The 27,602-nt window shown below is 41.2% G+C and overlaps 1 protein-coding gene across 5 annotated transcripts in view; it reads right to left on the bottom strand.

The window, feature by feature from the left end:
- The window catches only part of ATG7 (autophagy related 7), a 235,235-nt gene that overhangs the window by 144,602 nt on the left and 63,031 nt on the right, over positions 1-27,602 (bottom strand). For all 5 annotated transcript variants that reach the window (XM_037000410.2, XM_037000405.2, XM_037000408.2 and 2 more), the window contains exons 15-17: positions 26,428-26,543; positions 21,777-21,852; positions 6,263-6,343 (exon numbers count right to left, since the gene is read on the bottom strand). In XM_037000410.2, coding sequence (XP_036856305.2) covers positions 6,263-6,343; positions 21,777-21,852; positions 26,428-26,543 — 273 coding nt within the window. The remainder of the gene's footprint in view (positions 1-6,262; positions 6,344-21,776; positions 21,853-26,427; positions 26,544-27,602) is intronic.

Raw genomic sequence — 27,602 nt, 5'->3', positions numbered from 1 at the left:
GAAAACCCTGGGTCAGAGGAATGAGCAATGCTGGGTTCTCTGGAATCATGGGAAAGGTTTGGCAGTAGTTGTTAAGAGCCATGACGGAAGGTTTCTGCGGCCTCCTAAAGCCAAGGGAGCCTTGACCTTCAATCAGGCCTCTCACTGCACCTGCTTGTGAACAAACTGAGCCCGGAAAGGCTTCCACACAGCCCAGGAGATCTACTATGCTCACAGGGGTCTTTGTTTTCTTCTTATTTCTGATGTCATCATCAGTCCCAGGAGCGGGCAAAGGCCAGGATACTTGGTCACAGGGAACTGGATACATGTCAACCATGGCAATTTCCCTGAGAAACAGAAAATATTTTCCCCACTGTATGGATGAGGAAATTGAAGCAAAGGGAGAAATGGCCAAGGTTTTTCAAGGAGGTGAAGAGCCAAGAGCTCTGAGGGTAGAGCTTGTAGCTAAATACTCCACACTGGCTCCGGCTGGAAAGTCCATCTCCTGTTGGGAACCAAGCAGTCCTGGAGATTGGGGCAACACTAGTTGCTAAGGACAAGATGTGGGATACAGTTTACACCACACAGTCGTACATATGGAATCCATCACTCATGAAAACAAAAGACTTGAGGCTTCCTTGGGTAAATGAGATAGCAAAGGGCATCCTGGGGGTTACTCATCATTTTCCAGATCAGAGATTTGTATCCCTTTTGGAAAGGAGAAGGAAAACCTGGCTACAGTCCAGTTTTGAGTAACACTTGCCACTGAGAAGCTGTATGCAAAAATTCCTGGCACAAGCCTTGGACAGCTCTTCTTACTGGGCTCTGGCCAGTCCTTGTAAATGATTGAGATTTAAAACCCTATCAAATCAGAGGAGCAGGGAGTCTCCTTGATGCAGCACCATAAATCCCTCTCTCTAAAGCTAATTTCAAACTCAAAATAGGAATTATTCAGAAAGATAAATTATCTGCATGTACCTATATACATACAGTTTTTTTTTAAGTCAAGAAAGGTAGAGATCAATGGCTAACAGTGATCTGAGTGATTAAAAATGGCTGATTATCTTCCATAATTATAACTTTAATTATCTATAATTAAAATGGATTGCTGTGGAATAAAAAGTAAGATTAAGTGAAGAAAATGTAAAAGTGAAGAAAAAGATTAAGTGAAGAGTGTTAGCGGAGAGCCAGAGCTTATCTCATCCAACTGACTCACTTAACAAAAGAAGAAACGGAGGCTGACAGAGGGGGAGCACCGTGCTTGTGGTCACCAAGCCAGCCAGCACGGGACACAGAATGAGGACCCTGGAAATCCCCTGTCTGACTTCCTGGCCCCCACACCACCCTGTTATAGCTGCTGGATTCCTTAGGCTAGGAAATCCCCTAAGCTTGGTGCTAGGCAAGAGACAGTTTTCTGTGGAATTGTGAAATTCCAAACAGCAGCCTCAAGGGTTAGACAAAGGACACCAGATTCCAATTGAGGAATGGCTGGAGTTGAAATGGCATTCACAAAGACAAGCAGACAGTTTTTAAGAAATTAGGTGTCCCACAGGCTCTGCCACAACGGCTATACTGAACATCACAAGTGTGCCATGTTTTCGTGCCCCTGGTTAGTATACGTGCAGTTCCCTCAGTGTAGAAACCTTCTTCTTGTCCTCTCCCCCATGTGTTTCTGGAAGTTCCTACTTATCCTTTAACATCAACTCAGAAGTCCTCTCTGCAAGGAGTTTCCTGGTCTTTCCTGTTTACAAAATTAACTGGTACTAGGATGCCATTACCAGAGGATGTACCCTGGCTGCCGATCGTATCACAACAAAAGGGAGGTCATCACTGGTTTGCAGGTCTGCCTCACCCTCCCAACAGCATTCCTTGAGAGCAGTGGCTATTTTAATCATCTTTGTATCTCTGGAACCAGCAGGGACTCAAATGTCAGTTGAATAAACAAATGTCGGCTAACAGACAAAAATAACATCCTTGTAAATGCATGATTCACCTTTCTATCCCCTAAATGGTGCATTTTCAGAACCCTTAGGTAACCAGCTGCTTTGGGACAGGTTTTTCTTGAAGTTTAAATAGCTGAGTTTAATACCATTACTTATATTCATGACTAACTAAGAAATATGATAGAAAGAAGGAAGAGTTATATAATATCAAAAGATGAACGGCTATGAAAAAGGCCAATAGGAAGTGTAATTTACCAGCTAACATATATTATTTCTACACTACCCTTTCCTGATCGCTCCTCAACACACACATACACAGATGCACAAAGCAAGTTAGTAGCAAGTCACTTTGGGAAATTTAATCACAACCCATCAACACAAGAGCCCATAACCATAGTAAAAACACCAGAGTAATTATATTATTAGAGTTGCCAATCGCTGGTTAAGATCTCAAGGTCAGGTTTCTAGATACATCTTGCTGCATCTGTGCAGCTGGCAGGTCCCAGAGGGTATAAAAACGAAGACTGGGGCCCACTTCTCAAAAGAGGCTGTTCCTGCAATGCCATAAAGGCTGTGGTGACTGAACTGTGCAAGAAGAGCAAGAACAGTCTGCATGTAGTCTCTTCAGGCCCAGTTCCTGACTCTACGGATCTGAGAGAAGTTTCTGGTCAACTTCTGGGTTCCAGAAACAAGGCTAGAGTTGCATAACACCACAAAGTGCCTAGCTTCACTCCTTAGAGGGAAAGGAAATGCTCATGATACTGCCCCCTCCTGAGACTGACTGGGAAAGGGGTACAAGGGTAATTTCTGGGACGACAGAAATGTTCTACATCTTGAAATGTGGGTTAACTGTGTGTATGCATTTGTCAAAACTTAAAGAACTGTTCTCTTTAGATTCACGCATTTCACTGTATGTGACTTTTACCTAGAAAACAAAGAACCGTGCACAAATATCAAACTCTAATTACTACCTTTACCTTCTGTAGTAGTACGAGCTAGTGATACAGAAACTGCTAGACTTGAGCAAGTGAGCGTATATACCCAGGAAAATGGGAGCCAGGCTTCTCAGTGTTGGAGAAGGTAGTTACAAATATAGGAAGGCAGAAATTAACATTACCAAAAGGGATAAAATATATCATATGTTTCCTGACATGAGAATACATCATTGCTTCTTTGGTATTCCTGCCAAAAATTCACAACCTGACTCTAATCATAAGGAAACATTAGACAAATCCAAATTGAGAGAAATTCTACAAAATATCTGGCAAAATATCAAAATGTTGAGGTTAGGAAAGACAAAGAAAGGCTAAGGAACTTTTCCAGATTGAGGAAAGCCAAAGAGATATGACAACTAAACACATGCTCGATCCTGAACTGGATCCTGAGCTGGAAGAAATAAAACGATAAAGAAATTACTGGTACAAACAACAACATTTGAAATATAGACTGTGGATTAGATAATAGCATTGTGCAAACATTAGATGGCCTGAGCTGGTGTGTTCTGTTTTGGGTAAGAGAAGATCCTTCTTCTTAAGAACATACATTGAAGCATTTAGCTATAAAGGACCACAATGTCTCCAGCTTACTCTGGAAGTTTCAAGACAAAGGGGGTGGGGAGAAGCCGGGAGGCGGGAGGGGAGTACGCGCGCACACACAAATGGGGCAACATGTAAACAACTGGTGAATCTGGGTAAAGGGTGTGCATGAATGACTTCCTTGTACTGGTCTTGTGACTTTAAGTTTAAAATTATATCAGAATAGAAAGTTACCAAAAAAATACCTTAACTTCCCCCTAAACATTTAGGTGAAAGGCTAATAATAACAAACTAATTCAATGTATTTTGAGAAAGTCTTTCAAGAATATTGGTTTCAGAAGTATACTTCTCCCTCTCATTGCAACTCCATGAAACTCTAGTTGGCTCTAAATTCACTTTTAGAACTAAAAACAACTCATAGTTTTGTGAAATAAGGTTTTTTTTTGAAATTCCAGTGCCAGACACTATCACTTTACAAAGTCTTGAAAGGCAATAAACAGAAAGTGGAATGAAAGTGTCTCCTCACCACCCTCCTCTCTCCAGATTCTTCGGTGCTTTTGTAAGGTGGAACAATTCAGCTTGCTATATGCCAAACTACAATCAAATGGGGGCAAGAAACAATTTGTGTGTGGCTAAGAAACTGCCTTCCTCTCCACCTCAGGCCTTACAAAAGGTCTATACTTTGTTATATGCATATATGAATAACGCAGTGAACAAGAGGACTATCACTCAGCAAAGCTTCTTCACCTTCCCAGTCTTTCCGTCTGCATTTGTGGTTAAATCAAGACACAAGTATGGCGTTAGTCCTGGGGGGTAAAAGCAAAAATACTGAAAACTACCAAAGGAAAAAATTATTTCATGGATGTCAAAGGAGAATGTCTGAAAAAGTCATTTTTAGCCCTGAAGAATCTTTTTGAAACAGTAACAACCATGATATGACTCAGTATAAAAAACATTATGCTAAGTATACATTAAGAAAAATTCACATGTACAGAGATGAACTGTAATTGGATTTGTCATTTCAAAGTATTAATGTTGGGTTTGCAGATAATAGAGAATGACGTTCTCCTAAGTGAACAAAAAAGTTAGCCAAGTAAGTAAATGCTGTGTTTCTACTGTCAGGAAATACGTGCACCAATGAAGCAACCTTTTCAGCACAAAAGAAATTTAATACCCAGACCACATGAAAAGTGATCGCTATGGGAATAACACAGCTGTTAAAATCCAAGTCCGTTTGTATTAAATCGTCCAGCATGTTTATGTAAAGCAGGGCTCTCAATATGACCACCAACAGGAAATAATACTGCTAACAAAAAAAGTGATACTTACATTTAATTTAATGCTCAGCAAAATAAGTGTGAAAGAAAAATGCAAACCTATTCTTTTTCAAAGAACACAGGGACCTCAGTTACCTGGCATAATTGTGATTCTTTTGTAAACAGTATCTCAAAGGCTAATTTAATTAGAACAAGAATGAGCATTTGCATTTCACTCTGAGAACCCAATTATCTTTATTTCATTGGCTAGCCAGATGCACATAAAGCCACAGGAAAACTTCTGGCACCTGTGCCAAATGATTTCAGTATGAAAATTAATACCGCCAAGTTATTGTGAGGCTGATTAGCTCAGCCATTCTAAAAATGAAAAAGTGTGCCACTAAAGAGCATACAAGTTATCTTAAAGAAACTACAAAGAGAATGAGCTCCTGGGTGACTATGACATTACCATTTGATAAGCTTTAAATCACAATACAGACATTTCGGATGCTAATGATAAAACAGGAGTGTAGTTTACTGCTGAAGAAAAAAAATTACTCAGAACTTCTGAGCACCTAAAATTAACCAAGTTTATCAACATTATTTGTTAAGTCTTAGTTAATGTTTTAGAGAAACTAGTCAAAATTGTCCTTCTCAATATGGCCCAACTACAGTTTTCAAAGAAAGCTTGTCAACTCAGAGTGGAAATAATTTCCCTAGAATTCAATCCTTCCACATTGCCAGATGTAGGCTACACAGCAAAGAAGTCCCAAATTATAACTGAGAGGCCAGAGTTTAGGATTATTGACTCCAACACTATTTTGCGTAACACCTGAACATGAAGCCTTATCAAGAATCATGAGTTTTAAAAGCCCAGGTTAATTCACTGGATGTTAAGAAGGTTTAAAGAAGCATCCAAAAGGAAATTCACTATAGTACACAGTATACATGTAAAAATAACTCAGACAATCTCAAAGACTATTAAAAAATGAGAAGCCATCACTGTAGTTTTGAGATACATGAGCCGTTTTCTATTACAATTGAAGACATACCAGCTCTATTTTTAGAATCTCTGGAAAGATCAAAGCTGAAGGGGCCTTTTTATTGGCTCCCCATACATGTGCCTGATCTGTTTACTTTCTTTGTTATTATGTAGATCTCCGAAAGACACACCACCAGGACTGCAGGCTATCCCCCATCCTCTGAGTAACACTTATAAGTTGCTGTATGATGGTCCATGTGAGGGAGGAACCCTCTGAGGAGAAACAAAGACTAGGAACATTCAAGTCAAAATCACCACGATCCAGGAATTGATACAGAACCATAATAACTGATTCAGTCTCTCTCTACACATTGTAAATCAAACTTTCTCATTCTCTGTGAGAATAAATATAGATAAATGGTAACAAAAAAAATCCTTTCTGGTTTTTTAAACACCCCTCTCCCTACAACCCCCCAAAATAGTCCTCAGTTGGTTTCAGTGCCTCTGGCTGGTAAAGCTGACAGGCCCATTGTTAAAAACAAGTCCCTCAAATGCAGAATGACTTACTTTGGAAGAACAAGCTGTACATTTGTCAAATGCCAGACTGACAGGAAGGACGTTATCAAACCGTGACAGAAATCCCCGGATCTAAAAACAAAGAAAACAAAACAAAAAAATTCACATCAAGCCCAGAATGACCACACCTGTAAAAGATCTGTGCAGATTGACAAGAAGTGGGAAATTAATATGGTGTACTTAACAGAGATGACTAGCAAAAATGAAATGCAATGTGGGTATTTTCCTTTATACTAGAATCAGCTTGAGGAAAAACTATAGCAGGCCCTTTATTTCATTAGGAACCACAGCCTACAAAGCCTTTCACATATTTGAGACCTAAAACAGACTGGCTCCAAAAATATGAAAAGAAGGCTGTCAAATCTAAAGCATCATTTTAATTAATGTCTTCTAGTATGTCAACTAGTTAATTATGACTCAACTCTCATACATACGTTAGAGTGAATGTGGGATATTTTCACTTATAGGATATGATATTGGGTGGGATCTCACAAAGGAAGGCCTGGGGACAACAGAAGGCAGAAATGATCCTAAATATATATTTGCAGTTATTTGCTTGATTGGAACAAATAGGGATAAAGTGCAAAACATCACCAAATTTATGGGGAAACAGCACCACCTTGAGTGTAAACTTCTGGACTGCAAGTGATTTCTACTTAGAGTGTATCAGCTGTAACCAAGCTTCACGAACTATAATTTGAGTAATTCATTCAGAATATTATATCTCTAGAACTATACTCTTGCCAAGTGGGGAGTTTTAAACGGTTATATATGCACCATTAACATACTGTTACTAACAATATGAATGGTAAACTGAAGTCTCCACAGGACTCAACATTTATAATAAGCCAGACAACATATATCTTTTCATGAGTGAATTTATTTAACCCTCCCAACTACTCCCATTTTTTGTTGATGAAACACAAGCTCAGAAGGCGAAGCAACTTGGCTCAGGAAAACAAAGTGACAGAGCCAAGATTTGAAAGCAGACCTCCTGACTCCAAACCTGGTCCTGGCCTGCCGGCCTCCCTCCCTTTCTCTCAGGATATCACAGCATTTGTCTTTGATATGAGGTCTCAACACAGATTTAACAGTCTCACTTGAATAGGGCAAAGGAACCAACCTACACATTCTTGTTGTCTTGAGCACCCTACCAACATCCCCCAAAATAAAAACCAACAAAACCTGACAACCTGTTCAAGGAAACAAGCTTCCTTCTGAGCTGGGAGAACTCCATCTTTATGCCCACACTGCAACTAACAGTCTAACTGCATGAACACACTGGAAAATCTCACCTTGACAGAAATGCCTATAGCAATAATTTAAATGGCTTGTCCATGTAATCCAAGATCAAAGGAGTGTTTGATAGAAATGATGAATTAGGTAGTTGGGATAAATTCGATGGCCTCTTTGTGAACCTCCAAAAATGTGACAATCTTTCAGTTCCCCTTCTCAGGAATGTGGTAACATTTCATAACACAGTAGTTGAGGCACAATTAGAGTAGTAAGTATGCTATTCAGGACACCAAGAGGGGATAAACTTCCAGAAAAGACTTTAATGGCAATTCACAAAAAAAATGGGAATGTTGAAAACCTCACAAAAGCTAAAAGTTACAGGCTTGAAAGAATTCTCATAATGGGCCTCCTCATACCTCAATTACTTTTATATTAAATTTACTTAGAAAGCATGCTATCATATTTAGCCTATTTCCTGTTAAAATGTTCATTGATACAATCTATAGGTTAATGTCTCCATAAATCCTTCATCTTTTCTCTCATATAGCTAATACCAAGCTTTCTTTATGTGATGCAAGGAAACATTGGTTATTTATCTGTGCTGAACTGCCTCATGATTGGAGGTGGGGAGGTAAAGCTGAAAACAAGGGAGACAGAGACCCCCAGTTAGGAGAGGAAAGGAAGAGAGAAAGAGGAGAGGAAGGAAGGAAGGAAAAAAAATAGAAACAAAAAACACAGGTGGTGAGCAACAGAAGAGAAGGGAGCTGAAGTGAATGAATTGGCCAAACGGGGCCCAGACACTATTGTTTAGCGCCTCCACACAGCTCTTTACTAGGAAATTGTGATTCATTTTCCCAGGAAATAAAGTAGAATAACATGTGTGTGTGAAGCCTTTCAAATTTAGCAAGTTGGTATCGGAAGGCCTTGAATGCAACTGAAGTGATTCCAGTTTTAGATGAAAGAGAAAATCCTTCTCAAACTGATTGCAAGAGACTCCTAATGGGTACCACCATAGGTGAGGCTCTCTCCTTCCATTTAATGTGACATTCTGCTGTTGATTAATTTTTCTTCTACACAGCTCAGAGGCGTGTTACTTTTTCTTAACTTCCTAGAGCTGACCTAATACAGTGGAGAATCTGGCACTCAAAGTTCCCCCTAATCTGGGCCCACCCTGCCTTTCTAATTAGTCTTGACTGAATCTTTTCACAGGCTCCATACAACTAATAGGGTGAACTGCACTTCCATTCCAAACACATGCCCACCTGTCTCAAGCTGAAATCACGTGATTCAGAGCTCTTCCTTGTGGAAACAGCTGTATATCCAAATCTTCACCTTCTTTAAAGGCCACTTAGCTCAAACACTCCTCTTCCATAAATCTTCGATCTGCCTACCACTCAACTTATAGGTAAAGTGTCCATTATCTGAAAGTCTCCTCTGGTATTTATCACCAAACTCTTTGTATAATAGTTATTTTGAAAAAAATAAAAGTGCCCATCAATACATGAATGGATAAAGATGTGGTGTATATACATACACACACACACACACACACACACAATGGAGTATTAGTCACAAAAAAAATGAAATCTTGCCATTTGCAGCAACACAGATGGGCCTAGACAGTAATATGCTAAGTGAAATAAGTCAGACAAAGACAGATGCCATATGATTTCACTCATATGTGGAATCTAAAAAACAAATGAACAAACAAATCAAAACAGTAACAGACTCAAGCTTCTGGAAACTGTTGGTTACTAGAGAGGTGGGGCTCAGGGGTGGGTGAAATAGGTGAAGGGGATTAAGAGACAAATTTCCAGTTATAAAATAAGTCATGGGGATGTAATGTACAACATAGGGAATTTAGTCAACAATATTATAATTTTTTATGGTGACAGATGATAACTAGATTTATGCAGATCAATTTGTAATGTATAAAAATATCAAATCACTATGATGTACACCTGAAAGTAACAGATTATGTCAATTATACTTCAAATTTTTTTAAATGTGAAAAAAACTACAGGTTTATTGAGATACAATTCATGTGCCATAAAATTCATCTTTTTGAAGTATATAATTCGGAGGCTTTTAGTATATTCATGGAATTGTATAACCATGACCAGTATCTAATTGCAGAATATTTTCATCACCCCAAAAAGAAACCCAGAACCTGTAAGCAACAGTCCCCATTCTCTACTTTCCCCAGATCCTGGCAACCACTAATCTACTTTCTATTTCTGGCTTCCATATTTTGCTTATTTCCTATAAATGGAATCACACAAGACTGGCTTCTTTCACTTGGTGTAATGTTTTTTTTTTTTCTTTTTTTTTGAGAGGGCATTTCTCCTATTTATTGATCAAATGGTTGTTAACAACAATAAAATTCTGTATAGGGGACTCAATGCACAATCATTAATCAACCCCAAGCCTAATTCTCAACAGTCTCCAATCTTCTGAAGCATAATGAACAAGTTCTTACATGGTGAACAAGTTGTTACATAGTGAATAAGTTCTTACATGGTGAACAGTGGAGGGGCAGTCATATCACAGAAACTTTCGGTTTTGATCACACATCATGAACTATAAACAATCAAGTCAGATATGATTATTCATTTGATTTTTATACTTGACTTATATGTGGATCCCACATTTCTCCCTTATTTTTTTTTTAAATAAAATGCTGAAGTGGTAGGTAGATGCAAGATAAAGGTAGAAAACCTAATTTAGTGCTGTAAGAGGGCAAATGTAGATGATCAGGCCTGTGCCTATAGACTAAGTATTAATCCAAGCTAGATAAGGGCAACAAAACATCCATGGACGCAGAAGATTTCTCTCAAAACAGGGGGGGTGAGGTTCTAAGCCTCACCTCTGTTGATCCCCAATTTCTCACCTGATGGCCCCCCTGCAACTGCCTGTCTTAGGTTGTTCCTCCCTTGAGGAATCTTACCAGTCTCTGGCTAACCAGCCATCTTCCGGGGCCATACAGGGAAATGTAAAGTTGGTAAGTGAGAGAGAAGCAATATTCTTTGAAAAGGTTGGCTTTTTACTTCTTTGCAGATTTATGCCCTGTGGCTTCTATGCCCAGCATTTGTCTTGAGGTGTCTTTATCACTTGGAAGAATTATGATACTCGGTAATTTTTTATATGAGGCACGAATTCTACTAAAGGGTTGTAATTAGGAAGGAAGAAGAAAAGCTTCAGAAGTAGCAGATGAAAGAAAACATGGGAAGACTGATTATTTCTTTGATATAACTTCTTGTAGAGTAACATAAGCATGTACAGGTTTTAAAAAACTAATTAAATTGCATACACACATTAACAGAATAGGAATACAGATACATATTGGTGTAATGTTTCAATCCACGTTGTTACTATGTATCATGTATTTCTTTTTATTGCCAAATAATATTCCATTGTATGGATATACCACCTTTTGTTTATCCATTTATGAATGGACAGACATTTCTTTAGGGTTTATAGAGCATAATTAATGAGTCAGATGGTAACTATATGTTTAACATTTTGAGTTACTGCCAAACTGTTCCCAAAGTGACTGTACTACATTACATTCCTATCAGCAAGGTGTGAGGTTTCCAATTTCTCCACCTTCTTGTCCTTATTTGTTATTGTCTCCTTTTGACTACAGCCATCCTAGTGTGAGGTGGTATCTCACTGTGGTTTTCATTAGCATTTCTCTAATGACTAATAACATACATTTTTCCATACGCTTCTCGACCATTTGTATATCTTATTCAGAGGAATGTCTATTCAAATTCTTTGCCAGATTTTAAATTGGGTTATTTTTCTTTTTATTGTTAAATTGTAAGCATTCTTTAGATATTCTGGATATGAATTCCTTATCAGATATCCTGATTTGAAGTCTCCTATTATGTGAGTTGCTTTTTTACTTTCTTGATGGCATCCTTTGAAACACAGTATCTTTTTTTTTCGTGAAGTCCTGTTTATTTTTAATTTGGCTGGTCTTTGGTTTCATATATAAGAAACCACTATCAAATGCAAGGTCATGATGATTTACTGTGTTTTCTACTAGTTTCATAATTTTAGCTATTACATTTAGGTCTATGATCTGTTTTGAGTTGTTTTTTTGTGTACAGTGTGGAGTAAGGATCTAAATTCATTATTTTATATGTGGAAATCCAGTTGTTCCCAACACTTTGTCAAAAAAACTATTCTTCCTCTATTGAACTGTCATCAAATGACGGAAGGCAAGGGTTCATTTCTGTACTCTCAATTCTATTTGTGGATAAAATGAAGGTTCCTGTGGCAGGATTCTCACCTGGCCCTGGTCGGCTAGCTCACTACACATGCGTGGACAATGTGTTGTTATTGACTCTATATAAAGAGCCCTACCCAGTGCTCTGTGCAACACGTGGCACAGCTGCAAGGCTGCAGGAGAGCAGAGCAGAGGCTGGAGTGATGGCAGCACTGAGGACAGAGACTGGGACGGCTGGGTGGGCAGAGAGGCCCAGGGGCAGAGACCAGCTTGCTGCATGCAGACCCACTCTGAGCGAATGGGGTTCTAGTGATTGACCTGCCACCGTGGAAATAAAGTTGTGTATAACCTTTTCACCCCAAGAACGTTCTACTGTCATTTCTTTGGTCACATTGAATCCATAGTGAACTTGCCTGGGCTGAAACCCATTGGTAAAACACTATTCCACTGATCTATATGTCTTTCCTTATGACGGTACTACACTGCCTTGATTATAGCAGCTTTGTAGTTAAGTTCTGAAAATGGGATGTGTGAATCCTCCAACTTTGTTCTACTTTTTAAGATTGTTTTGGCTATTCTGAGTCCTTTGCCTTTCCATATGAACTTTGGGATGAGCTTACTTAAAATCATTTTTTATCTTTTGCTTTTACAGGGCAAGACATAAATTGAACTATGTGCATTTATCCATTGCAGATTTGTGCCTTAGAGATGGTCAATATTATCAGTTATGAAATTAATGAATGAGAAAATCACAAACATCCTGAAGCCGACCAAATTATTCACATCTGAACTATTCGGAGAAAACATGTCTCAAGCCACTACTCACTTTTCCAAGCAATTTGAAGCCCTTCTCTATCAACAATGCTTTAAATCCCTATGACAAATATGCTGATCTTCTACAATATGTTCTGCATTTCCTCAATCTTACAAGAAATATCTAAAATTTAAAGAGCTGAGGTTGCTACCTAAAATTTTAGTACATTCCTTAGACATTCATAAAAAATCCCATAGCAATCTAAAATCAAGGTACCATATGCAAAATCCTTATAAATATATTCACACCAATTTAGAAAGGCCAGACCCCAAAACACAAAGACATTATAAAGACTTGACCCTTGCTGGGATGGAGAAAAATTCACCATCACCTTCCTACTTAGAAGTGTGCAAAATATGTAAAACAATAACGCTCATTCAGTGTTCTTCTAAACTTGTCTGATGAGGAGAATCCCATGGAACCTGAATCAAAAGGTCTAGGGTGAGGCCTGAGATTCTGTATGTTTAAGAGCCCCAGATGATTCTCATCAGGCAGGCACGTGAAATACAACGCCTTCCAGTACCAACCTTACTCACACCTTCCCATTGTTTGCGCTATACCAACTCAACGTCACCTGTTAGATGTCAGAAAACGGGTGGAAGAGGTAAAAGGCCTCCGATTCTTTCCAGGCTTTCTAAAATAGCACCTCACACCCACCCAATTTAGCCCACCTGTGAATTAACATTTAAATGAAAAGGCCTTATAAGGTGATATTAAAGTTATTTCTCCATCCACACAAGAATTAAGGCCTCTTGACACTGCTCAAGGTTAATGCCCTAACTTTTGGGATTGCACATAGCTTACTCTAAACTCTTAATCGATTACCAATATCTGCTATCTGTCTTTCCTTAGAGGTAACATAGGTATTAAACAGCTTTTTTTTTCCTGGTTGAGTTTTTTTTTTTTTAATATCATTAATGTACAATTACTTGAACAACATTATGGTTACCAGACTCCCCCTATTATCAAGTCCCCCCAACAAACCCCATTACAGTCACTGTCCATCAGTGTAGTAAGATGCTATAGAATCATTACTTGTCTTCTCTGTAAATACTGCCTTTCCCGTGCCCCACCCCACCCCCCAACCCCCTACATTATGTGTGCTAATCGTAATGCCCCGTTAAACAGCTATTTTAAGAAATTTAATTCTACCTGTAATAAAAATAAGCAAAGGACAGAAAACAAATGAGCAAACAACAGAAAAACCCTCATTCCCATAGCATATTTACTCCCATTTTCCTATTTTTAAAAAATGTTTAAATATTTAACTGCCTTTTAAATGGCCTCTCCCGAATACTAGATTCTCAATCTCCCCCCAAAGAGGGACAACTACCTCTCTCTCTCATTCATTCTTTCCCTCCCTCCCTCTCTCTCCTTTTGTCCTTCTCTCCCTACACCTTCCTCTACCTATAGCTTTGTGGGAAGAGGAATTCCTTAAAGAGGCCAAATTTTGCTTACTTCCCTGCACATCTTTTAGATTTACATTAAGATTTTTTCCTCTTCATACAGAAAATATATTTAAATGGCCCATCAGGAAATCCAAATACTGGTTGCCTGGGGATGAGGGTGGGAATATTACCTGGGAAAAGGCACACAGAAACTTTTAGGGGCCATTAGGAATGCCCTATATCTCCTTTGTGGTGGGGGTGGTTACATACAAGTACATACACTTGTCAAACCTCATTAAAATGAACACTTAAAATGGGTGCATTTTAGCATATGTAAATTATACCTCAAAAGAAGCGATTCTGTTTATAACCATAACATTTTCAAAACAGTGTAGAAAGGTACAAAACAAAAAGTCTAAATCCCTATTGCCCCCAGTCCTTCTTTCCCCAAACAATCCCCAGCGTCAGTTTCCTGTGTAGCCTTCTAGGAAAAAACACATTTTATCTATAAACTAGCCCTACAGTAGGTGTACCTTTGCTACTCCCCTACCGAGTACCTAGAAGCCCGCCTAGGCATGACAGACCCAGCGTCTTCCTGGCTCTCACCTCTCCGCACGCCCAGGTCTCACAAAGGCCAAAAGCAGCTGGAGCTGAAATCCCTGCTGTCAAATGAGAGTGAAGAACGGGGTTGTATTTGCATTTGGCTAGTAGGGCCTCATAAGAACGGACACGCTCCCCTCACCAGGAGGAACACAGCAGAAGAGGCAGAATCCTGTAAGGGCTCGCCTGGCCTTCCTGGCAGCTGCGCCCGGCGAACCCACCGCACACCTGCACGGGCCTCATTAGCGTCCAAGGGCTCGCGGGCAGAAACACCTGCTTGGGCTGGGCGTGTGTGCTGAGGACACGGCTGCATCAGGGGTCCTTCTGGAAACAGAAGTAGCGTTGGGGGGGAGCACAAAACTCAAAGCGTGTTCAAGGAGCAGGATTTGGTCTGTGTTAATGACTTACATACCTTGTCCCACAGGTGCACTAAGAAGCTCTTTTTAGAGACCGAAGCCATGTTTTTCAAATGCCTAATGTCCCTGGAGGTTGTCACTCAGTGGATCTGGAATAGGGCTAGGAAATGTGAATTCTGAAGCAGCTCCCGAGGTGATCTGGGTACATGGTTGCATGTTGGAAGCCCATGGGTTAGGCTGTCTTCCACTTAAAGGCCAAATGACTCCAATGCTATATCCAGGTCCACTCAGCAATCCTCGGGCCTCTTTCCCATGCAGGAGCCCAACCTTAATGTGTCATGTCTCAGCTTATGGCCTTTCAATGGCTTTCCACTGCTCCAAGACAGAAGGTCCAAACTTTCAATACAGTCTACAAGATCCTGCCTGACTCTCCTCTTCCGCTGCGCCCTCCCAATACTGTGCAACAGGAAGGCAGGCCACCTTTCGAACCAAAAACTCACCAGGCATCCTTCTGGCCCATCTTCACTGCCTCTCCTGTACCTCCCCTAAAGCATATAAACAACTGCTTATATATAAAGAACCGCTGCCTCCTGACCACAGAGGCTGTGCAGGAAGGCATGTTCGGAATGTGAAAATCGAGGGAGGGAGGGAGGAGAGCGGGAGCGATCAGTAAGTGCCATCCCTGAGCCAGCACCCCTTGGGTGTTTTCACACACTCATCTCATTCTGGCCTCGCTACCATCCTGTGGCTTTCTCCCGTGTCCCAGAGAAAGAATCTCAGGCTCATGGAAGTGCGTGGCTTGCCCAAGTTTCCACAAATACCAAGTGGCAAAGCCAGCAATCCTTCAGGCACCAAAGCCTGGGAGAAAAAGCTGCAGGGCAAGAAGAGGTAAAAAGAAAGGAGGAAAGAAAGAGGACGTCAGGGGGATTGAAAAAACACACCCCCCAAGCCAAAAACTCAGTACTCAGATGGCTGCTATTAGGGCTCGGGTGGACTGAATTATTATAAGTCAATTATGCCCAGCTGGCTACAAAATAAATAGATCAGGAATAGAAAGGGTTCCCTTCCATTCTGGGCTGCAGCTGGTTACACTGAAGCCGAGTACAATCAGCTTGAGCTCCAAGCCCAGTGTCCTCACTGGGAAGAGGATCCAGGGTGCAGAAACACACAGCCATCCTGAGGAGGTGCAGCTGCAACCACAACTGAAACCTGCTGCCCTAACGCACATCGGTTTCCAGCAGACCTGGCAGTATTTCTAGAGCTTGGAGCTTGCATATGTAAAAATGAACTTCAAACTCCAGATTATTCCTGGATGTTGAAGAGAGTCTTAATCAAGTTCAATGCCCAAAAGGAGAGTTCAACAATTGCGAAACCCTGCTTTTCGCACAGCACAAGGGTCTTTGTGTATCACCGAAACACCTCTCATTATTGAACTGCAGTCACCAAGGGGCAGAAGCAAGCTGGGAATGAGCCAGCGTCATCTTAGAAAAATACTGCAGGATCTGATCTTTCCAGCCCTTCCCTACTCACTCACTCATTGCTTCCAGTTTTATGCGACTGCTTGTAACCTTCTTCTCAGGAGAGTAGATAAACTCCCATTTTACCATTTTAATTAAAAGCAAAAGAGAATGATAAAACCAACATTTACAAGTGTCTCTCATGTGTGCTTGTGCTTAATAAACACAATATAATTTAATCTGTACATGAATTCCAGGAGTTTATTATCATCTCCATTTTACCAATTGTGGATAAAATGAGAGTTCCTGTGGCCAGGATTCTCACGTGGCCCTGGTTGACTAGCTCACTGCACACCTGTGGGCAATACATGGCTGTTGACTCTGTATAAAGAGCTCCACCCAGTGCTCTGGGCATGATATGGAGGCAGGGCTGCAAGGCTGCAGGAGAGCAGAGCAGAGCAAGAGGCTGGAGTGGTGGCAGTGCCAAGGACAAAGGCCCAGAGGATGGCTGTGTAGGACACAACTGTGCAGAGAGGCCCGAGGACAAGTGGGCAGGACGGCTGTGCAGGCAGAGAGGCCCAGAGGACAGCTGTGCAGGATGGCTGTGCAGAGAAGCCCAGAGGACAGCTATGCAGACAAAGGGGCTCAGAGGCAGAGACTGGCTTGCTGCATGCAGACTTGCTCTGAGTGAATGGGATTTTAGTGGCTGACCTGCCACTGTGAGAATAAAGTTGGGTATAACCCTTTCACCCAAGAACGTTTAGCTGTCATTTTCTTTGGTCACACTGAATCCATAGCGAACTTACCCAGGGCTGAAACTCATTGGCAAGACACCGATAAAAAATATGAAGTTCACAGAGGATCAGTAACTTGCCCAAGGGCACACAGGGACAAGTGGCAAAATCTGCCCTAAATCTTTTGTAAAATGGGAAAATGAATGAATGAATGAAAATGAAGAGGCAAAGCTGGGACTCAAGTCAGATCTGTATGACCACAAAGCCTTCACACTGCGTCCCATGTGGGCCCTCTCAAGCACAATAGCCTCATCAGTGAGCAAAATTCCTGGGGCACAAGTAACATCCTTCAGGTGATAAAGTTAAGCCCAAGTCTTCTTGGGACAAGAGATGCTGAAATGCCCTGAACTCTGGCACTGTGTCTGTGTGATTTATCCCCTCCTTCATGCAGCAAAGAAGGACCAGGCCCCCTCTTCTTCTGGGCCTCACATAGGAAGCCCAGACACTGCCAGACCTCATACCCACATCCCTCTTTCTATTCAGAAGCCTCCGCACTGGAAAGAGATTTGTACCCCAGTGAACCCCAAATGGTTGGGGGTACATCTACCACCTTCAATGACTCTAAAAGTAAATGGACTAAACACTGGGTGACCTTGTGCCAGGTACTTGACTTCTCTGAACCCACTGGTGCTTAGCACAGAGTCAGTGTTTGGGACTCCTCTGTTGAAGGGATGGTTGCCTGGACGGAGGGAGGACGACTGGGTCACAGACCCTAACAGCTGGTCTGGTGAAAGAGCAGACATGTGGACTGCCCACTTTTCCTGCCATTGCCACTGTCGTCAGTCTGAAGCGTACAGAATGAGAGGCAGAAGGAGATTCCTTTCCTTGCTGCACCTCAGGAAATGTGCTCGTGTTGCTTATCTTCTTAACCTCCTTCCTCAGCAGTCCGTCTGTCCACACGCCTACAGGCATATTGCCCACAGTAAAGAGACCTTATAAAAAGCTAAAGACCCGAGGGTTTGTGGGGCACAGCCTGGGCAGGCAGGCCAAATAAACAACAGCCCACAGCATGGCTAGAGACCGCAGCTCTTTCTCAGCATTTGTCTCAGAGATTTCCCAGGCCAAGGATCTGCCCTAGTTTGGGCTTTTTCTACTTTTCTGAAAGTAACTAAAAGAAATCAAGAGTCTGAGAGAACCACGGGGTTGGCAAGCCCAAAGCCCTAGGCAAGGCACTCACATTCAGGGTCTTTATTCACCCGTCCTTGACAGCCAAGGGTACATCCAGCCAAGGACAAAAAACGTGAGCAGCCAGGTCCCCAAGTGGGGCAACAGCTGGACTGCTGCATGAGCCAGAGAGGCGGCTGGGCCCTGATGGATGGCCACCTTGTTTTCCATTCTATAGGGGACGTCCTGTCCAGTGATCAGCACCTCCATAGGCTGTTGATTTCTGTCACATTCAGGACCTCTCACCAGCCTGAAAAACAGCTTCCTGGAGATAGCAGGAGTGGCTGCCTCCCAATCAAGAGCCAGAAAAAGGGTCTGGCCTCACAAAACTCAGACACCACCCTGGGGGCTGAGAAAAGACTTTTTTTAAATAAAAGATTCCATTTGATGGGAACAGGAGGACATGATACCCTGTTAAGATCTACAGTGAAAAGGTTCTCTCAGCAAAAGAAGCCAGACTCAGAAGAGTATACCATACAATATGATTTCATTTACAGAAAGTTCAGATTTAGGCAAAAGTCTCCTGTGGTGTTCAGAGTCAAGAGATGCTTGCTTTTGTGTAGGAGGGAGGCCACAATAATCGGAAGCATTTTGATCTGTGTGCTGGCGTTCAGTTTGTGAAAAGTTGCATATTTAATGATTTGTGTGAGGATATGTATTTTATACACCAATAAAATGACTTCAATAAAAAAAATCATTCTCCTTAAAGACAGAAAGTGGCTTATACTTATTGCTGCCTGCTAGCAGAATCCCATCCATGTATATTGGGCCAGAGACTTTAAAAAAAGAACAAACCCATAAGCCTATTTTCTCACCTTCAAAGGGCTTTTTCACTGATTTCTGATTCAAAAAGAGAGTTTCTTTTCTTTTTTTTTCAAGCTGAATATCACTGAATTTCAGGGCCTAATCAAGTCTTTTTCTGCACTTGGCCAATCTCTGAATGGGCCAAGTTCTGCCTGTGGTCCCATGGAGAGACCAGCTAAGTAATCCTCAGGCTTCCCAAGTTCGACACAGAGAGCAGAGCCACAGAGAACACAGGCTACGCGAAGCAACTTTCCCCAGGGTACACAATGAGTTGTTGATGGGGGGCCTTGTGATTCTGTGTCCAAAGACTATCACTGGTCTACTACATCTCATTCCACAGGAGCCAATTAATACACACTGTCCTTTAGGGAACTGAGAAAAATGAGCCCAGGGAATGTCGCTGGCCACTCTGTATGTGCAAAGCACACAAAGGGGTTTACCAAGGTCCCTTCCAACAGGAAATCTCAGAGAGCCAGGAAGAGGAGGAGGGGAGTGCTGAGTCGACATTGCAACACAGCCCAGGATTTCTGTGGAAACGATGTTCTCTCAATCAAAACACAGTTGTACACACAGACTCACTCCACTTAAAAAAAAAAGGAAGAAATATAAAGCCTATAAATAGGGGCCACGCAACCCTGATTAATTTTAAAGTTCTTTCTCTGCTGTCTTTTTTAGATAGCAGCTAAAAATAAAGGCTTGAAACTTGAAATAATGTAAGCAAGTAATCACACACCCGCACTGGGCCTTTCCCATATATGGCTGTGTTATTCTTCAGCCTTTGAAAAGGCCAAATGAAGAGATGGCCAACAACCAAACTAATCCTTCAGACATTTGAAAGCAAGGAGAAAGAACTAGAAGAGTTGGTGAGTGACAAACAATCCAAACGCTGAATGGGGGTAAACAACCCTGAGCGGGATTAGTTGCCATAGCACTTTAAAAACATGGGCACATGTATTTTGACACTGGGCTCCTTCTCTAAAGAGACTGTTTTGCCCTCTGGCCTCAGTGCTGAGAAAACTACAACTGCGGTCATTTAACATAAAGGACTTAAAGACGGAAACCAGTGCAGGGCCATGACTGAAAATTTAATTAAGGCCCTTCTCAATGTGAAATCTGCAGAGGAGATGAGGCCACATCTCGAGGTCAGAAGAAAGGGAAGGAGACATGGAAAAAGGAACAAGGGTAGGGATTCAGATGAGACAGGAGAGCATGAACAGCAGAGGCTGGCTGTGGAGGACCGCTTCCCGTGAGGGAGGGTGAATACGGTATCTTTGGGGTCCTACTTGAGAGGTTTCTGTAGGAAAGATGAACATATTTGTGTCAGATAAATGCCTCTTTGAGGCAGGCTGGAAAAGTCACATTTGCATAGTGTTTTATAGTTTACAAAGCCTCATCACAGACATGATCCTGGATACAAGGGAAAGCACCTGCTTTTACAGATATGGAAACTGGGGCTTGGGGAGGGCAAGTGACCTAACACAAGGTCTGTGATGGGCACCTTAGTGAAAGAAGCCAGCTCCCAACATGCGTGCCAGGGCTACTTCCTTCCACTCACAAAACCCCCACAAAGAGGCGGGCAGAGTGCTGAGTTGAGGTTTGGGTTTCGGCTTACCCACTACCTCTCTCTGAGACCACGGGCAAGTAATTTCTGCTCTTCGGATTCAAACCCCCAACTGGAAAATGACAGGATTGTCCTAGAAGACAGGAGGGGGGCAGTGGGGAGGCAGAGGGAGAAGACTGTGACCTGAGAGGGTCACTCTGCTCTCTGAACTCATGTTAGTCTGTCCCTACAAATCCCCAGATGGGACTGTCGGACACTATCACCACTTCACTCACACAGCCAGCCTCCCTGTTACACACTGAAATACACATAGGGAACCTACAAAGATGATTTCTCAAAGGTAAAACTAAAAAATCTCTTCATTCCTTGAAAAACTGGTGAAGAGGCACCACGGCTTTTAAATTCACATTCCACTACTTTTTCATTTACTGTCTATGGAACGGACCTTCCTTAGGATGCTTCAGATTCCTTTTTTTAAAAGACACCCCACTTTCTGGTGACGCTGCATGCTTCTAAAGGTTTTCCCATGTGTGCCCAAAAGGATTTCTATTTGGCTAGGGAGTCAATAATAACAACAAACAATAGCAATAAAAATAACAGGCATCACTTATTGAGGGCCTATGCCTACCAGGCACTGTGGCTGAGCCCTTCTTTATCTCTAATCCCTTCTAATCACTGCAATGATCAGATGAGTTTGGTATTATCATCTCCACATTATAGATAAGAAAACAAAGGCTCAGAGAAGTTTAGTGACCGGGCCAAGGAAGGCCATCTTAAAAACTGCATGCAGCACAGGGATTTAAACCACTCTCTGGCTGATTCCAAAGCCCATTATTTCTTTTTCTTCTCCATTATGAGACCTCTCGTCAATGTGCTAAATGCAGCAAGGACTCCGCTTGTTTGTAATTTCTTCTCTTCACCATCCCACAGAATGGGATACTTTCCAGGTAGTCACAAAGCACTCCCACTGAAAGTCAAGGGCAGCTGGAGGAAAGTAGGTGGAAAAGCCATGGGCTGGGCTGATGGTATGATAAAGTGACCCTGCACCACTGGAATGAGGCCTAGAATTCTAATTTCATTTCCACGTCATCACTAACCTGGTGAGGCACGAGCCCCAGAGAGGTTGGAGGCTCATTCATACGGTCATCGCTGCTGCTGGCAATGGCGTAGCCCCTGAGAAAAGGAAACAATTAGAGCCGGTCATTTAATAAAAGTTTGTGTTTAACTCCTGTGAGGGTGATCTGCAAGAGGTCCAGGTAAAATTTATAAGGATAACCAAATGTCCCTTGCTAAGCAGCACAAACTAGCAAGAAACTAATTTTCCTGGGAGGGAGGGCAGAAGAGGACAAAAAAAAACCACACAAAACCCTGAGTTTTCAGCCAGGAAGACCAGAGCTTGTGCCCATAGGCAAGTTACTTGACTTCTTTGTGCTTGAGGTCCTTCATCTACAAAATAGGAATAAGACAGTTGTGAGGAATAAATTAAGAATCAGTGAGATAAACGGCCAAGCACAACAGTTGGTATGTGTTAAACCAATAAATGTTAACTCCCTTACTCTGAGATAGTCTTGTAAAACAGTTTCATACTGAAATTTTGAAATGGAAAACTTCCCAACCTGAACTTCTTGAGGTGATACAAATGCTGCCAGAATGGAGGAAGGAGAAAGAAAGTGAGGGATTAACTGGGCAGGAGAATGAATACGTGTGGTGCCTACTCATGGCACAGGGGTCATGTGACACGGGCCCTGGTTCCAGCCCATGACCGGGACAAACGTGGGTGACAGAGGGCTCAACGTCAAGGAACCACAGAATCAGCTCTCTCCAAGGCTTTATCCCAGATACACATTAAACTTAGAGGGCAGGGGGAGCCGAGCGGAATGTCCAAGAAGAGAGGAAAACAAAAAAGCTGCTGATTTTCATCTCACTCTGGAGTAGTTAGACTAGTTACATATGCTACCAATGTTGCACAGAGGTCATCTTTTCAACTGCGCAGAAAAACTCTGAGTCATACAATAAATACAATATTCATGTTAGCTTCTGAGAATTGGAAAAATAAATCTTTCAAAAATTCAATTCCCTCCTGCCTGTTTTATAAACAGCACAGCAGAGTGCTTAAAAACAGAGTTTGGAGCCAAACTGGCTGCACTAAAGCCCAGCTTTACCACTTACCAGCTTTATGAATTTCAGTAACTTACTTAGCCTCTCTGTGCCTCAATTTTCCCCATCCAAAGTGGGACGGATAATAGTTGTTTGCAAACAGGGTTACTACAAGGATTGAATGACTTACTATTTGTAAGGTGCTTAGAACAGTGCCTAGCACAAAGTAACTACCATGGAAGTGTTTGAAAATAGAGTAAATTGTAGTGTATTTGTCATACAACTAGGTATAAATATTTGAGACTTTATAGCATGGTCACACGCAGATATTGAGAGAATTATTAAATCTCTAATCATTTTTCTTTTTCTTTTCTCTTTTCTTTGTTTCCTTTTCTTGTCATCTCTCTTCTTTCCTTCTTTCTTTTTTAAAATGACTCTTAGTAAATTAATTTTTGCCTCACTTCTGTTTATTACAAGATGAATCAATTTTATTGTTTCTAGGTCATAAAGATTTTCTCCTTGCTAGGAGAAGATAGGGTGCCTAGATGACAACTGTGACAATTCTTGTGTATTTAAAATAATACATATACCATGTGTTAAACGTATAAACTAATAAAAGGCCAAGGTCAAGTTGAAAGAAAACACACCAGACCACTCATCTCTTTACTATCACATGCAAGTTTAGTATACTGTTAGTACTTAATAAATTAGAAAAATATTTTAAAGATGGTATGGTATTGGTGGACTAGAGAGTCATGACCAGCCCTCCCACTGAAGACAGACAGAAAGCTATAGGAAGTGTAACAGCCTTTATTTGAAAGTATGAGAGCTACCAAGGTGAGAAAGAATAGCAAAGCCAAGATCTGTGAGACAGGGAAAGCCCATAAAGGTAAAAAAAAAAAAAAAAAAAAAAGCCACAGAGGCATTTACAAGGGGAGCTTTCCACCATAAAGTGACTACCAACATCCAAAAGCAGGCACCATGGGGGCAGAGGCCTGAACAGTGATAATGACAGACGCACAGACTGGAGAAAAACTAGAGTTTGAGGTCTGCCAATAAGGAGGAATCATAGAAAATATCTCAGGCTGGAATAAGGTATAGCCCAGAGAAGACAAGTAGTGACTCTATAGCACCTTACTATGCTGATGGACAGTGACTGTAAAGGGTATGTGGTGGGGACTGGATCATAGGGAGGAATGTACTAACCACAATGTTGCTCATGAAGCCTGAGCTTAAGATTGTATATCAATGATACCTTAATAAAAAAGAAAAGAAAAGAAAATACCCCAGGCTTTAGGTCTGCTGTGGGTTACCTCCTCAGAATAAGGGTGAACCAGAGAGAGAGAAGCCCTAATCAGATTTAGGTACTCTAGGACTGCTAGACCACTTAGCGTAGCAGTTTGCCAGAAGGAATTATAAATCACATCATCTCTATCATTTTTCATATATAATATCCAGTGTCAGTCAAAAATAACCAAGCAGATACAAGGAATTGGGGAAATTTAAAAACTAATTAGATATGGTATGTCAATTATATTTCCATCAAGAAAACTAATTGGACATGTGATGATATTAAGAAATTGCCTTCAATTTGTTTTTACCTATAAATAGTAGAGATACATGTTAAAAAAGTATATTTTTATAAATGAAATGCTATGTCTTAGGTTTGCTCTAAAATAAATCAGTGGGAAGAGAAAAACATGGATAGCAGTATAGATAAATGATGACTGGCCGTGTTTTGGTCATTATTGAAACTGGGTGGTATACAATGGGGGTTATTATTTTATGTATATCTTTCTTTCACATATATATGTTTGTGTTTTCCATCATAAAGGGAGTTGTTTAAAAGAACCCAAAACAGATACATGAGGAGACAATACATAACCTAAAAAAAAAACAACAGATAATAGGAAGAGACTCAAAGGACATCCATATAATGGAGATATTTGATAAGGACATAAAAGAAAAACATGATGAAATGTTTTCAAGGAATGATAAAGACCAAAATCATGATTTCATCAGAGAATAGTAGATGTACAAAAAATAAAATAAAATGGGCATCCTAGAACTAAAACATATAACAGTGAAAAGCTCAATGGATGGTTCACATGTATTAGAGAAGAAGAAAGAATTGGTAAACTGGAAGACATGTTAAAAAGCAAATAGGCAGACAGAAGTGAGGAAAGACAAAATGATGGAAAATATAGAAAAGAGCATAGGTTGATCTGACATGCAATTGGAGACTAAAAAGAAGAAGATAGAAAGGGGCAGAATCAATATTTTAAGAAATAATGGCTGAGAATTTTCCACAGCAGATGAAAAATGTCAAGCCATGGATTGAAGAAGCACTATCACAATCACAATCAGAATAAATACAGAGGTAGGTGTACCACAGTCCAACTTGTAAAAACCAAAGGCAATGAGATAACCTTAAAAGCAACTGGGGGCAGGGGAAGAGGGTGAAAAAAGATTTATCAAAGAAGAAGCAATGAAATAGAACACCCAACTCCTCAACAAACATCAAGGCAGCCAGAGACAGATTATACTCTTAAAATGCTGAAAGAGAATTATCATCAAACTAGAATTCTACATGCAGCAAAAACATCTTTCAAACATGAAGATAAAACAAAGACATTTCAGGCAAACAGAAACTGAAATTTCTTTGTCACTAGCATTTCTAAAGGAAATAATAAAGGGCTTTTGGGCAGGAGAAAAATGTCCTCAGCTGGAAACTTGAAGATACATAAAGAAATGAAACATAAAAAAAGGAGAATGTTAACGAAACTAAATGAATACCAACTGTTTAACAATAATGATACCTTCTGGGTTTCACATACATACATAATTTTTAAAAATGAGTGTGCAGACACTTGTTGCCTAGCCAACATCCATTCAGTTTTATTCAGCCAGGCATGTGCCCAGCCAAAGAACTGTATTTGTCAGTTCTCCGTGCAGCTAAGAGTGGCCATGATATAGGAGTTAGAATCAATGGATGAGTCTCCCAGGAAAGCTCTTTGAAAGGGGGAAGCCTTAGCTGAACACCACTTCTATCCTTTGGTCATTGGTTTCTTTCTAAGTGTAACATAGAAGCAATATTGGCGTTAGAGCGGTCATCCTGTGACTGCAAGGTGACAACCCTAGGGGAGAAAGCTGAGTGGCTGATGGTAAAAATGAACCCAAGTTCCTGATGGCATAAAGGAGCCTTAATACCTGCCCTAAACTGCCTGCCTCTGGGCTTCTTGCTACATAATAAAAATAAAGCTCTGTTTGGCTATACACACAGCTAAACACAATTTCTACCTTATGTGATTCATGTATTGCCCTAGACATGTTCAGGGCTAAGGACATCAAAACTTACCAACAGAATGAAAGCAGGAAGGTCCTAAGGCTCTTACTAACGTTTTTATTCTTCCTATCATCACTTACCAAATAACTCAAGGAGATTTTAATTCCAGAAGGAAGCAGAGATGTAGCCCCAAAGATTACAAGACTAGTTCTCCCAGGCCAAATAATCAGACCTGGTTTTTCAGTCTTTTTTTTATGAGAATAGAAAGAGCAATACAATTTTCAGAAGAGTGACACTGAGAAAAGGCCAAGGGAGACACAAAAGCTTTCTTTGTTTACATAGCCATTTTTAAACAGCAAACTCACCCTTCTGGATGCTGCAAAACGGAAACCATTAGTTCCACGGCCAAGGCTCCTGCAATCATGGCCAGTCCTGGACGACTCACAGTGCACTGCTGGTCCAGGGTCCGGTCTCTGGTTGACTACAGGGAAACAATTACTGATGTGTGTTCACAGTTTTAGTCCACTCAACTCCAGCTCTCTGCAGCATGAAACCCCTCCGTGATAAAACTGTAGGACATAACCAGGTGCCCACTCTTGACAAAGAACATTCAGCCTCTAGCAATACAATTTCTTGCAAGTGCCAAGAAAAAACAAAATATCAAATTTAGGTAATTAAATGAGGTCATATGCTAAAAGGATTCACAGTTGTAAACAAATTAAAGATTGGGGGTGCCTCGCTGCCCCATGTATGGAGTTACATCATGTGCTCTTTTAACTGACTCTGTTCAACCTTCTGCACTGGGTAGCAGTGACAGAAATAATGATTTGGATAGCGCAAATGACTCTGGCCTGCCATTCTCACTGAGCCAAGGCCTCAGTGTGTCTGTGAGGCGGACGGTAGTTGGCTACACCTGTAGCCCTCAGTTCCTCCCACAGTGTGGGCACTGAGCCACTGTGAGTATGGTCCCTGGGCTGAAATATGAGTATTTTTGCTACAACAGGGCTCCAAACACAGCCTTCATTAATCCAACCAAAGAAATTCTAATTCTCCAACTCTCGGCAAGTCAAAGGGTTGTCAGGGATGATCTTGAGTCTGAAAAGTTTCGCCATATGAACAGATGCGACTTTACCCAGATCCTACTTGCTGGTGATAACAAAATATCAGGATGAGTGGTATATTATAACACCTGGATGGAGATCACAGCCACCCTTCTTCACGTAAGAGAATTATTTTTTCCTTTATACTGGGAGGACATAGAATCCTGTATTTTCACTTGCTGAATCTGCCAACATTATGGGCCTCAGCCCAGGCTGCAGAAGCACAGGAAGCCCGAGAGACTTACCTGGAATTGCCCTGTGAGGCAAGGTCTGAGCCCAGGTTGGAATCAGGGTCTCACACTCCTCATTTAATGCTCTCTTCACTAAGATAAGCCCCGGAGACTGTGCTGAGTCTGCCAGGGATCAGTCTGTTCTGAAATATCCTTGCTGGCTTTCTAAAAAGAAAGGTTTGTGGCTGTGTTTATATTGGTGAACAGGAC

Source organism: Manis javanica, chromosome 3, assembly GCF_040802235.1.
Source record: "Manis javanica isolate MJ-LG chromosome 3, MJ_LKY, whole genome shotgun sequence".
In the NCBI taxonomy this organism is placed as follows: domain Eukaryota; kingdom Metazoa; phylum Chordata; class Mammalia; order Pholidota; family Manidae; genus Manis; species Manis javanica.
The sequence above is the reverse complement of the archived record's forward strand: the minus strand, read 5'-3'. Positions and strand labels throughout refer to the sequence as shown.